This window comes from Leptopilina boulardi, unplaced genomic scaffold, assembly GCF_019393585.1.
Source record: "Leptopilina boulardi isolate dan_hultmark-lab unplaced genomic scaffold, ZJU_Lbou_2.1 LbouV2_208, whole genome shotgun sequence".
NCBI lineage: Eukaryota > Metazoa > Arthropoda > Insecta > Hymenoptera > Figitidae > Leptopilina > Leptopilina boulardi.
In genome coordinates this window covers 2390141-2401190 of record NW_026137761.1, presented here as the reverse complement: position 1 = coordinate 2401190, position 11050 = coordinate 2390141, and the positions used below count along the sequence as shown (strand labels likewise).

The 11050-nt window shown below is 28.0% G+C and overlaps 3 protein-coding genes across 3 annotated transcripts; 1 reads left to right on the top strand and 2 right to left on the bottom strand.

Annotated features, from left to right (window-relative positions):
- The first annotated feature begins 36 nt into the window (after positions 1-36).
- LOC127278564 (inositol-tetrakisphosphate 1-kinase-like) lies at positions 37-1779 on the top strand. The gene is made up of 5 exons (XM_051300339.1): positions 37-383; positions 463-561; positions 632-773; positions 854-990; positions 1180-1779. The coding sequence occupies exons 1-5, from the start codon at positions 273-275 to the stop codon at positions 1759-1761; spliced, it is 1071 nt and encodes a 356-aa protein (XP_051156296.1). The 5' UTR covers positions 37-272; the 3' UTR covers positions 1762-1779.
- Positions 1780-2852: 1073 nt separating this feature from the next.
- LOC127278562 (protein crooked neck) lies at positions 2853-7724 on the bottom strand. Its single transcript, XM_051300326.1, has 14 exons — positions 7555-7724; positions 7298-7387; positions 7040-7200; positions 6711-6907; positions 6301-6602; positions 6104-6218; positions 5841-6016; positions 5637-5737; positions 5354-5465; positions 4369-4515; positions 4142-4218; positions 3916-4033; positions 3568-3828; positions 2853-3462 (listed from the first exon to the last, which is right to left on the bottom strand). Exons 1-14 carry the CDS (start codon positions 7588-7590, stop codon positions 3103-3105), a joined length of 2253 nt encoding a protein of 750 aa, XP_051156283.1. The 5' UTR covers positions 7591-7724; the 3' UTR covers positions 2853-3102.
- A 329-nt stretch (positions 7725-8053) lies between these two features.
- LOC127278561 (N-alpha-acetyltransferase 30-like) lies at positions 8054-10990 on the bottom strand. The gene is made up of 3 exons (XM_051300325.1): positions 10370-10990; positions 9784-9959; positions 8054-9365 (listed from the first exon to the last, which is right to left on the bottom strand). Exons 1-3 carry the CDS (start codon positions 10659-10661, stop codon positions 9048-9050), a joined length of 786 nt encoding a protein of 261 aa, XP_051156282.1. The 5' UTR covers positions 10662-10990; the 3' UTR covers positions 8054-9047.
- Between the last annotated feature and the right edge of the window lie 60 nt (positions 10991-11050).

The following is an 11050-nucleotide window of genomic DNA, read 5'->3' as shown; positions in this document are numbered from 1 at the left end:
TACACAGCCCTGAATTTGCACTTGAATTTGCATTTGATAACCACGGTGATAACCTAAAAACGCTAAAAACTCAAAAATCTTGTTTTGTTATTGTCGTTATTGTTACATTCTTTCAACTTTTTCAATTCTCTTGAGAATTGACAAAAATGTGCTAGTTATCTTTGATCTTTCATAACTTAAAAAAAATTATAATTCGTTTAGAATTTATTATGTCTGAAAGAATTTGTGAATTTTGTGAGTGATCAAATTTTGAAATTTTAAAAGCGAATATCATGAGTAGTGGAAAAGTCATCGGTTATTGGGTTTCAGAAAAAAAACGTCAAAAATTTAATTGGCAAGAATTTCACAATATTTGCAAAAAAGAAGGATTTTCTTTGAAAATTGTAAGTTTAAACTTGTTATTTATTTACAGCCAAAAACACCAATTTATAATATCTATTATATATTAATTAATTTGTGTAGATTGATGTCAATTCAAGTCTAGAATCTCAGGGTCCAATTCACGTTTTTTTGCATAAACTCACAGATGTTCTTGCTCATGCAGAAAATGAGGATCAAGCTGTAAGTAATTTTTTTTTTTTTTTTTTTTTTAAATTAAATATATTTAATGTTTTATTTTCATTTTAAAAAGGCCAAAGAAATTATTACCAAAGTACAAGGATATATACGAAATCATCCAGAATTACTAGTGATTGATCCCTTGGAAAATATTAAGAATTTGTATAATCGACACTTATCTTATGAAATTATAAGAAGTGAATTAAAATTTGATGGTAAATAGTTAAAATAATTAAATGCGGTATTATTGCTATTATTATATAATGATTAATTAAATTCATTTACTTTCTTTTAGGAGTTTTTGTTCCAAATTCTGTGGAAATACAAACCATTAATGAAGACCAAGTTTTATTTCTTATGAAAAAAAATGGAATTCAATTTCCATGTGTGTGTAAACCTTTACTCGCTCATGGATCAAGTGATGCTCATAAGGTAAAAATCACATTTGAGTTAACTTATCTTTTCCAATTTTGTCCAAATTAAGAGAAAAATTGCTTAAAAATTTAATTTTAATATGAATTCATCAAAATTCGGAGGAAAATTAACATTTTGAAACTGGAGTTTATCCTAAGCATGAAAACAAGTTTTGTGTTTAATAATTATTTTTGTTTTATTTTTCAGATGATGATTGTTTTTAACGAAGAGGGTTTAAGAGATTGTCAAACGCCTTATGTGGCTCAAAATTTTATAAATCACAATGCAATTTTATACAAACTATTTATAGTCGATGGTCGATTTCACGTAGTAGAGCGACCGAGTTTCAAAAACTTTTATCAACGTGATTGTGCTTCGCTTAAAACAATTTTTTTCAGTTCCCACGATATTTCAAAAAGTGGCTCAAACTCCAAGTGGTCCATCATTTCTGAAGAGGATTTTCATCTTGGCGTGAAACCTAAGGACGAAATTTTGCAAGAAATTGCTAAACAAATTGTGAAAATATTTGGACTCATCTTGGTAGGAGTTGATGTTGTCATTGAAAATCATACAGGAAAATATGCAATAATTGACGTTAATGTTTTTCCCGGATATGATGGTTATCCATCTTTTTTTGAACACTTGATTGAAAGTATAAAAAAACATCTTAAAGGGAAAAAAAGTTATAAACAAAATTTTAATGAACCAAGTTTCAGAAGTTATTGTAGCGAAGACCTTGACTCTGGATTTGAAAGCGATGAAAAAAAGAAACAATTTTCGTTCTCATGATTTTAAAATATTTCAAAAGGAACTGCATTTTATAATTTTTACTTTTATATTCAACTTTTGTAACTCAATTTTATGTTTATCAAAATTACATTATTTATGTGAATTTATATAATTTAAATATCATACATGAAGTTTGTTAAAATTTTATATTAAGTTGATTGAAAAGATTACATAATATATACTCGTTATTTATAATTATTTTTTTTAACAATATTAATAATCAGAATTATTTTCGTGAAAATTACATAAAATTTTCGAATTTCTATATATTCAGTGAATATCTTTTAAAAACATTCAAAAATTTTTAATTGGAGCAAACGTATTAAAAACTGAATCAAAATGTCAATAATAAAGTAATATTTTTACATCTAATTTATTGTTGCCAAAGAAAAATCAGCCTTCATAAAGATTATATTTTACTGCAAAAATATTTTTAAGAAAACTCAACGATAATTAAAGAATGAAAGTAATTTTGCAAAAAATGTTTCAATACTTTATTTACTCAGAAACAGTCTTCGAAAATATAATATATATTATTTAAAGTGATAAGAAACAATTTTCCGAACAAATGGTTTCAGAATAAATTAGGTCATTCGTAATTATTTAATAAACTTTTATTTTATATTTTTAGATTTATATAAATTTGTTGTAAGTTGATTATTTTTCAGATCCTAATTTATATATACACAATTTATATTTGCTTCGTTGTAAAACTGACAGTATTATCAGTAATAGCGATTAAATTGTCATGGAACATCGCTAAGTGATATTTTTCAATTTGTCATCAATTTTATTTGTAAATAAGATTATTAATTATTAAATTGTACATAAAAATATTATTTGTAAATAATTCTGAAGAACGTTCAAAACAAGTCTTAGCTAAACTCACTAAAATTTATTTTTATAAAAAAAAAGAGAAATAACATTCTTCAGTCTTTGTAAAGTTCGATTCATTTCTATTCTAGCTTGAGAATATTCTTGGATATGTACAAAATACAATTTAAGTTTTTTATTTATTAGTAATGAGTAGCTTTATTTACGAGGCTTTATAGATTTGTATAAGGTATTTCCTATAAATAAATTTTACAAAATTTAAGATAAAAAATTATTTTATTCATACCTTTTTCTTGATGGGTTTTACATTGTAAAACTTATTTACATATTTCAATTTCATTCAGAAATTTCTCAAGTTCTGAAACGATTAAATGACCAAAATGTAATTAAGTATTTTCAAAACCAACTTTTGAAAAAAAAATTAATAAATGGAAAGAATATTCTTTGTGTTAAGAAAATTAAATTAAATTTTTTTTTAATTTGTACGTTTAGTGCTTTTGAAACATTTTATTCATTTACATTTTTGCTATTTGTCAATTCCGTATCCTTATGATCAGTAGAATTTGTTATTTGATTTTCTACTTGTGAATCGGATGTGTTATCTTTTTCAGTTACTTCCTTCTGTTTCCAAGCTTTCGCCGCCGCCAAGAATTTTAAATCTGCTCTTTCATTATTAGATTCAATAATTGGAGCATTTGTTGATTCAGTGCTCTCATCAGTTTCTAAGGATTCTGAACTATTTTGATTGGCCAACAACATTGCTTTTTGTTTCCAAGCTTTCGCTGAAGCCAAAACTTTCAAATGTGGCCGTTGAGACTCATCTTCTGGGAAAATAAAATCGAAAACTTCCTCCCAACCATCGTCAGACTGAAAAACAGATAGAAAATTAAATTATACAATTTAACCATTTTTAGAATTAAGAAATCAACAAGTATGTGAATCCTTCGTTTAGTAAAATTGTTGTACATTTACCTTATCTTCTCCAATGACACGTCTTCGTCGTTTAACTCTACGCGGCATTTTCTCCAATATCTTAGATTGACTTTCTTCATCGCCGTGATTATTTTCAAAATCTCTCCAAGCTTCCAAAAGAAGAGCTCTACTTTCTTTATTTCCATTATCGCGCAAACAGTTATTACCGCGCTCAAATATTCGTCTTGCTAGAATAACGTTATTTAGTCCTTCCTCGGCAACAGGATTAGTCAGTTCAAATTTTGCATAGGAAATCCATACCTGAAAATTTTTATTTAATTTATCAATAATTATATTGAATGGTTAACATTCATTTGAAATTCAAATATTATATATAGAAATAATTACCTTTACATGTAAAGTTTTTTCTAGTAATCTTTCGTACAATTCTCTTGCTTTTTCTGGTTCATCTTGTCCTCTTTCAAAATCTACATATGCTTTCCACAAAACGTCTGGCATTTCTAAACTGATGTTTACAAAAGTATTCATTTTAATATCAGAGAAAGAATGTTGAGAAAAAAATTTAAAAATAATGTACGAATGAATTTGAGAACATAATATAATGATTACTTACACAGGTTGAGCGACTGCCAATTCATAAATACCACGAGCTCGATCAATGTCACCTAAAAGTGTTTCCAGTTCGGCAAACTTAAAAAAAAAGAAAAGAATTTTTTTTATAAAATATAAATATCTTTCTTAATTTTCCAATAAATAATTTAATGATCAATGTTAAAAAAAACAATTTCAAAAAAATATAATTAAAAATTTTAATATTAAACTTCATTTCACAAAAATTACCTTCATCCATGTTGTACAATTTTCCGGACCAAATTCAAGAAACTTTTGATATAAAATTCTGCACCTATCGAATTCTCTTAATTGAATTTCTAAATCGATATAACCACGATATAATTTATTTCTGGGGCATATTCCTAAAGCCATTCCCTAGAAAAAAAAATTAAGATTAATAGAAAAATATTTGAAAAAATTTAAGGGGGCATTCGTAAGTTGTAACTTTCAAAAAATCGATTTTTTTTGTCTTGCATTTTCTTAGAGTATATGTTGTCAGAAATGTGTCTACAAAATTTTAAAATGATCCGGTGAAAATTGAATGAGATATACTGGCTGAAAGGGAGGCGCGACAGGTCGGTCGAGAACAGGCTAACAGCCGTGTGGGTCTTTATACCTTTATATTTGAATTGAGATTTTGGAAGCAGCTTCATCTGCTGAAGAACTTTTATATGGCCCCGGAATTGATGATTCTATCTGACTTCCAAAAAAAATTTCATCTTTACGTAAATGTAAGTTAAAACTCTAAACACGATTTTCTCAAAACTATATTTTCAAAGTCGGTGACCACTCTTACTTAAAAACTACTGAACCGATTGTCCTGCAATTTAACATACTTTTTCAATATATAATAATCTAGTCTTCAATCGAAGGATTGATTTTTTTATGCAAAACTTTTCTTTTTACAGCTGAAAAACGACCGTTTTTTTTAAAGAAAATCTAACGTTTAACTTTGACAGGTCGCCATTTTGTCAAATATATATATTTTTTTAAATCTTTCGATTAAAGACTAGATAATTTTTCAATAAATGTATAACCGTTTCAATTTTTTATTTAAGACGAATCAGATTTCTATAGTGTTGGTCACCGTAAACCATGTTTTTCAGATGGACGTCACTTTGATGAGACATTTCATGAAAAATGTCTATTGTTTGGCGCTACAACTGCGAGTGCCCCCTTAACTTAATATTATGATTAATTCTTTAAAACGTACCAGAAATTTTCGAGCCCCTGTCAAATTCTTCTGTCGAATTTCAAATTGTGCGTACATTAACCAGATTTTCGAAAATGTGAACTTTTTATGGGGAATCAAATTTAAACATGCACTGAAAAAAATAGAATACTTGTTAAAATGATTATATTGAGGTAGTCGTTCTATGACAATCTCTGTCAAAAGTTAAATTAAATTGACCAAAGATTATCGCACAAAAAGCCACTTACAATTAAAAGCATTATCAAATTCTTTGTTGCTAAATTTAATGAGACTGAAAAAGTACCTGTAAACTTGTCGACATCGTTCTATATCCTCTGTTTCTAATTCTTCATAAAGAGCATAATTTATCCAAAGATAAATGTATCTTCTCCAGAATTGTTTATCCTAAAGCGAAAAAAAACATTTATTTCAAAAAATTAAACATTTTGAAACTAATAAAAAAGGAAGAATTTATTTTCTTTTTTTTAACTTATAAAATTATTATTACCGTTGTTGGTGGAACATTTGATATCGCACGCTCATAAGTTTCTCTAATAATTTCTACATCGCCTTCTGATTCTACTAATCGCAAATAATCAAACCACGCATCATAATTGGACGGATTTTCTTTAACTTCCTGTTCATATTGATGTTTTCGTTTACTGACAATTACATCTTCTATTCCTGTTAAAAAATTTAAAGACAAAAAAAGAAGGTTAATACTTTATTTATATTAATTACAAATTTGAGAAAGAGTATAGAAAAATTTACCTGAGCGATCTCCGTATTTCTTTTCATGAATTGTATAAGCTTTATAAATTTCTTGCGTTTTATCTTTTGAAAGATTGTCCAATGCATATTTGTAAATAACTCTAACTCTATCGTGCTGAAAAATAAAGAATCCAAAAAATTAAATTAAATTTAAAAATGTGAAACTAAGTAACAATAGTAAAAAAAAGTCAAGTTACCTCTCGTTGCCCTTCTTCAAATCTTGCAAATGCAATCACTAACTTGTCATCTAAGCTTTCGTCTCCAAAAAATACAAAAGCTCGTTCATAAACTTTACGAGAACCATTTATGAATCCATGATTTTCTTCAAAACGTGCATATTTTATCCAATGTTTAACATCAGGGTGAACCATAACAAATCGTTCAAAAATATCTCTCGCTCTTTGAATTTCTTTGTAACGTAATTCAAATTTTATATAAGTCTGCCAAGCCTGCTCATCAGGCTCCCATTCCATCCATCTTTCAAATACTTGTCGAGCACCTAAAATTCATTATATAAAGTTTGAATAAAATTCGCGCACATATGAAAAATAATAGATGCACTTCAAGAATTCTCAATATTATTATATACATAAAAAAAAATTGTAACCTGCAATATTTTCCAACATTTCTTCCATGTAGGTGTACTTGTACCAAAATTGACTGACTCTGGGTAAAATTGTAACAGCACGATCCCATAAATTGCGAGCATAATTCACTTGCCGATGTCGCATTTCCATTTCTGTGTACTTGAGCCATAATGTTACGTTTCTGTGATCAACGTCTAATGCTCGTTCGTAAATTGATCTATAATCATTTCAAAAATTAAAAATTTTAATCGCTTTTTTGTTAAGAATAAAAAAAAATTTAAGCGCCAATCACATCTTAAGACCAATTTTTTGTATAAAAATATCTGTTATATGTATTTAAAAATCATACCTAGCTCTTCGAATTTCGTTCTGACTTTCTTCCCACTGAGCGTACTTTATCCAATTAGAAATAACGATCCTATTTTTTCTAATATTATCCTCAAAAACTTTTCGTTTACGATGCTGATAATCAGCTAATTCATGTGGATCAGAGATTTTTTGTTTTGGAGGCTGTTTTCATAGAAAAATATAATTGTATTAAATATATATTTTTTAAGAACAAAAAACATAGGTAAGCATTTAGAACAAAATTTTTAAAAAATCTCACCGGTGGTAAAATTTCAAGATCTCTTTCTTTCGCTTCTCGAAGAAGTTGCTCTGCTGTAATTTGTATCTCCGCTGGAGCTTTATTTTTAACCTATAACGCAAGTGAGAAAATTAATTTTTAAAAAATAACATTAAACTTATTATGAATTATTTAAATTGATGTAAATTAATAATTTTAAAATTATATAAATTTAGAAGAATATTATGAAGAAAAACAAACGTATTTTCTCTATTATATTATTTTTTAGTTTTACTTACTTTTGCCACTTTGGGCATTTTTTGCGGTTTCTCCATAATGAACTTGTTAAATTGTGATTATAATTTGTGTTCAATTGTTTTAATATCAAAAAGATTTTTTTTTTTTATTACAAAACAGACATTATGTCGTGTTAGGACCGATTAAAATTAACCATAACCTCTAATTTTTGACGTTTTACTTTCATTTTGCGCATGCGTATAATTCCAAATTTCATTAACGCATGCGCAGGAATAGGCATATTTAAAATTGTTAAACTTGGTACCCAAAATTGTACAAAAGTGAAAATTAGAAATTATTTTTAAATTGTATCCCCCATCATGATAATTTTTCCATTTTTTTTCACATGTATATAGCGTCATATATTTTGCTAACATCCTCCTATCAATAAAGTATCAAATACTTTATGGATGACACCAAACAGAAATTTTTTTAAAACAGACAGATACGAGAGAACTAAAATATTAAATATGTATAAAAAAGGTAAAGAAATATTGAATCTTATGTGTAAAAACATTTATTCATTTTTATCAACATTTTTTACAGTTTTGTTAATAGATACATAATGATCTGTTTCGATTTTTATTAATTTTATTTTATACAAAGGTAGGTATAATTAGGTAGACAATAATGCGTACGAGCTTTCGCTTCGAGTGTCCACAAACAATTAGTTTACTTAATCATTTTCTATATTAAATATATATATTTATAAATATCGGACAATTCTTATATATCACTTTGTGAATGAATTTGAAAATTTATTTACCTACCGTGAAATTGTTTTTCTTTTTTTTTTTGGATAAAATTTTTGCTCTCACAATTAATATGGCTCATTCGTCATCAAATCAACGATTAGCCCCCCTCCTACCCACGATTCACATCATCATTATCGAATGTTCATTAAATTCTTACGACTAAAACAAACATTTAACCACTCGAGAATTTAGCTCGCATAAAAACTGTTTTAAACAAAAAAAAAAAAAAGAAAAAAAAAATTAATAAGAAATGTTTTTCAGACAATTTGTACATTTTTGACTAATAAAAGATTGAAATCTATTTATTAGTCACAATATTGTGAGCTCTCTTCGCCTATATAAAATTCCAAACTTGAAATCAAGTGCAAAACTCGAGAATGTTAAATCTCAATTTCCTTTTCTCTTTTCCAAGTTTTTCAAACAATTCAGTCGATTAGTTTCTTCTTTTAGTAGTGTGATTCTTAGCTGGTGACAGAATTGCCAAAGAGCTTATCTCCTTTCGAGATCAAATTACTAGTCCCTGCCATTTCATTCAACGCACAGCCAGGAGTTGTGAAACGATATTGTAATAATATCGAACAGAATTGGAGATATAACTTTTTTGGCATAAGCGTTTATTTTATTTATTTTTTTTGTTTGTTTTGTTTCTGTTTTTCGAAATCAAGTCCAGTGAGAGAGGACACTGTTATAGTCACCTCAAATTATTTAAGTTCCTATTGGCATAAACACGCAGTTGAATTTCACCTGAGCCATAATTTCAATCGCAAGGCATCGACACCATTCAAATAATACCGAAAAAGTCGTTTGTCTCGTACAAAGCCAAGATTTTCATATAACCGTAATGCTGGGCGATTGGTAATTTCAGTCTCTAAAACAACTTCATCGGCGTCATCTTCCACCATTGCCACAATTGCACGTCTCACCAAATTCGAGCCAATTTTACGTTTCCTGAATTTCACGTCTACCGCCAACATTGCAATGTAACCGCGTTTTATCACCTTTCTGTGAATATCCAGCTTGCAAACGATGGCACCTACGCATTCATTTCCGTGCATCGCCTTCAAACAAATTATTACTATTATTAATAATCTCTTTACGTTTAAGTGAATTTATGAATTTTTCAAAAATAGAAATAGATTAAAAGTGAAAACCAAAATCGTTCGACAAACTGTACAATATAGAAAATATTTTCATATATCTAGGTTGCCACAAAAATTTTATTCTGTTTTTCTCTGATTTTCAGTTAGAATTTCAATTTTTTCCCTTACCCTAATGAAAATATTTCAAAAGGTTTTCAATTAGAAAAAATTAAGACAATAATTTTTAGAAGCAAAAGTTTGAATTAAAAATTTTTTAAATTATCATTTTCGTAGCATTTTAAAAAAATTTGATATTTTTCCAGTACTTTTCATAAAATTCCCTGATTCGTGGCAACCATGTATATGGTAAAAATCACATGAATTAAAGTATATTTACCAAGAAGCATAATTTTGGCCAATTGTGAATGAAATATCTATAGGTATAAATAGAATAAGGTTCACTCAGATCCTTTTGAATTAATTTCATAATATCGGGCATTTGCAATTCACTAGTATAGCTCACATATTGAATGTCACTATCGTTATTTTCTGTAGATGTTTCTTCACTTTTCTCTGCAAATAAAAAATGAGTTAGTAAAAAGTAGATATATATTCTATTCTTGGAGATAAAGTGTAGACATCAATATTCATGTGAAAAAAAACTTTATGCTTGTTAAATCGATTGACGTAGTGCCGTAAGTTTATATACTAAATAATATAAAAGAGACTACATTCTCAACGTAAACTTTATACATGACAATATAATTACAAAATGTAAAATTCTGGTAAAATGAATAATACAAAATATAATGAGGTTGCTGGGGATTAAAAATAAAATAATAATTTAATACAGATCGTTGAATATTATTCTCTGTCGGTAAACATTAAGAGAAAATAAACAATTTTTGCAAAATTTTCATATTATGGGAAATTTGCCAAAAGAAATCTCTGACATTCAGAATGTCAAATGAAAATCCTCTTACCAGGTTGATTTAAATTTACATGACTAGTTTCCACATTTTGAGGTTGAACCTCAGAAGCAGTGGATTCAGAATTACTTTGGAGTGATTCACAAACGCCGTTCATCTGGTGCAAGCCATTGGTTTGTGGTTTTTCTTCGACCTTGTCATTTTCCAAATTAAGTCGAGACTTAATATTTAAGGTGCCAACGTCAGTCATCACACTACTTTTTCCAAGTTTTAGTTTTCCTTTTGTTGCCTCTGTCACAGGTACTTCCATGGAATCCATAATTGTGGTGCCCTCAATGTCATCCATTTTTCCTCCCGTAATTTTTCAAAAAACAATTAAAATTATATCAACAGTACCAAAGAGTACACAAAAATTCAGGACAGAGGAAAAACCTCCGTCACAGAGGCTAAATTTTGTTTTTTGTCGTGAGCCCCTTAATTAAGTGCTCAACTCGTACAGCACTTTTTATGAACAACAAATAACTTTTAATCTAATTTCCATAATTACTGAAAAGTCTTCAACTTGTTTAAAATGACTTTATTCCAAAATATGTACAGACGTTCAACGTAAACCGCTGAACGACAGACACCATATTGGATTCTACCCTCTACTAGCACTGAAATTGACTGAAATACTAACACCAAATATGTTTTTTCTCTGATTCAATAAAACTTGTCATATAAAGTCAAATTCAC

Excerpts from the sequence above, each read along its gene's own strand:
- LOC127278561 (XM_051300325.1), bottom strand. The coding sequence starts at position 10,661 with ATGGATGACATTGAGGGCACCACAATTATGGATTCCATGGAAGTACCT. Across the intron at positions 9,960-10,369 it reads TGTAAATTTAAATCAACCTG|AGAAAAGTGAAGAAACATCT; the intron begins GTAAGAGGATTT and ends TTTTATTTGCAG. Across the intron at positions 9,366-9,783 it reads GGCCAAAATTATGCTTCTTG|GCGATGCACGGAAATGAATG; the intron begins GTAAATATACTT and ends ATTTGTTTGAAG.
- LOC127278564 (XM_051300339.1), top strand. The coding sequence starts at position 273 with ATGAGTAGTGGAAAAGTCATCGGTTATTGGGTTTCAGAAAAAAAACGT. Across the intron at positions 384-462 it reads AAGGATTTTCTTTGAAAATT|ATTGATGTCAATTCAAGTCT; the intron begins GTAAGTTTAAAC and ends TAATTTGTGTAG. Across the intron at positions 774-853 it reads AAGTGAATTAAAATTTGATG|GAGTTTTTGTTCCAAATTCT; the intron begins GTAAATAGTTAA and ends ACTTTCTTTTAG.
- LOC127278562 (XM_051300326.1), bottom strand. The coding sequence starts at position 7,590 with ATGGAGAAACCGCAAAAAATGCCCAAAGTGGCAAAA. Across the intron at positions 4,516-5,353 it reads CAGGGGCTCGAAAATTTCTG|GGAATGGCTTTAGGAATATG; the intron begins GTACGTTTTAAA and ends TTTTTTTTCTAG. Across the intron at positions 4,219-4,368 it reads ATTGTACAACATGGATGAAG|TTTGCCGAACTGGAAACACT; the intron begins GTAATTTTTGTG and ends TTTTTTTTTAAG.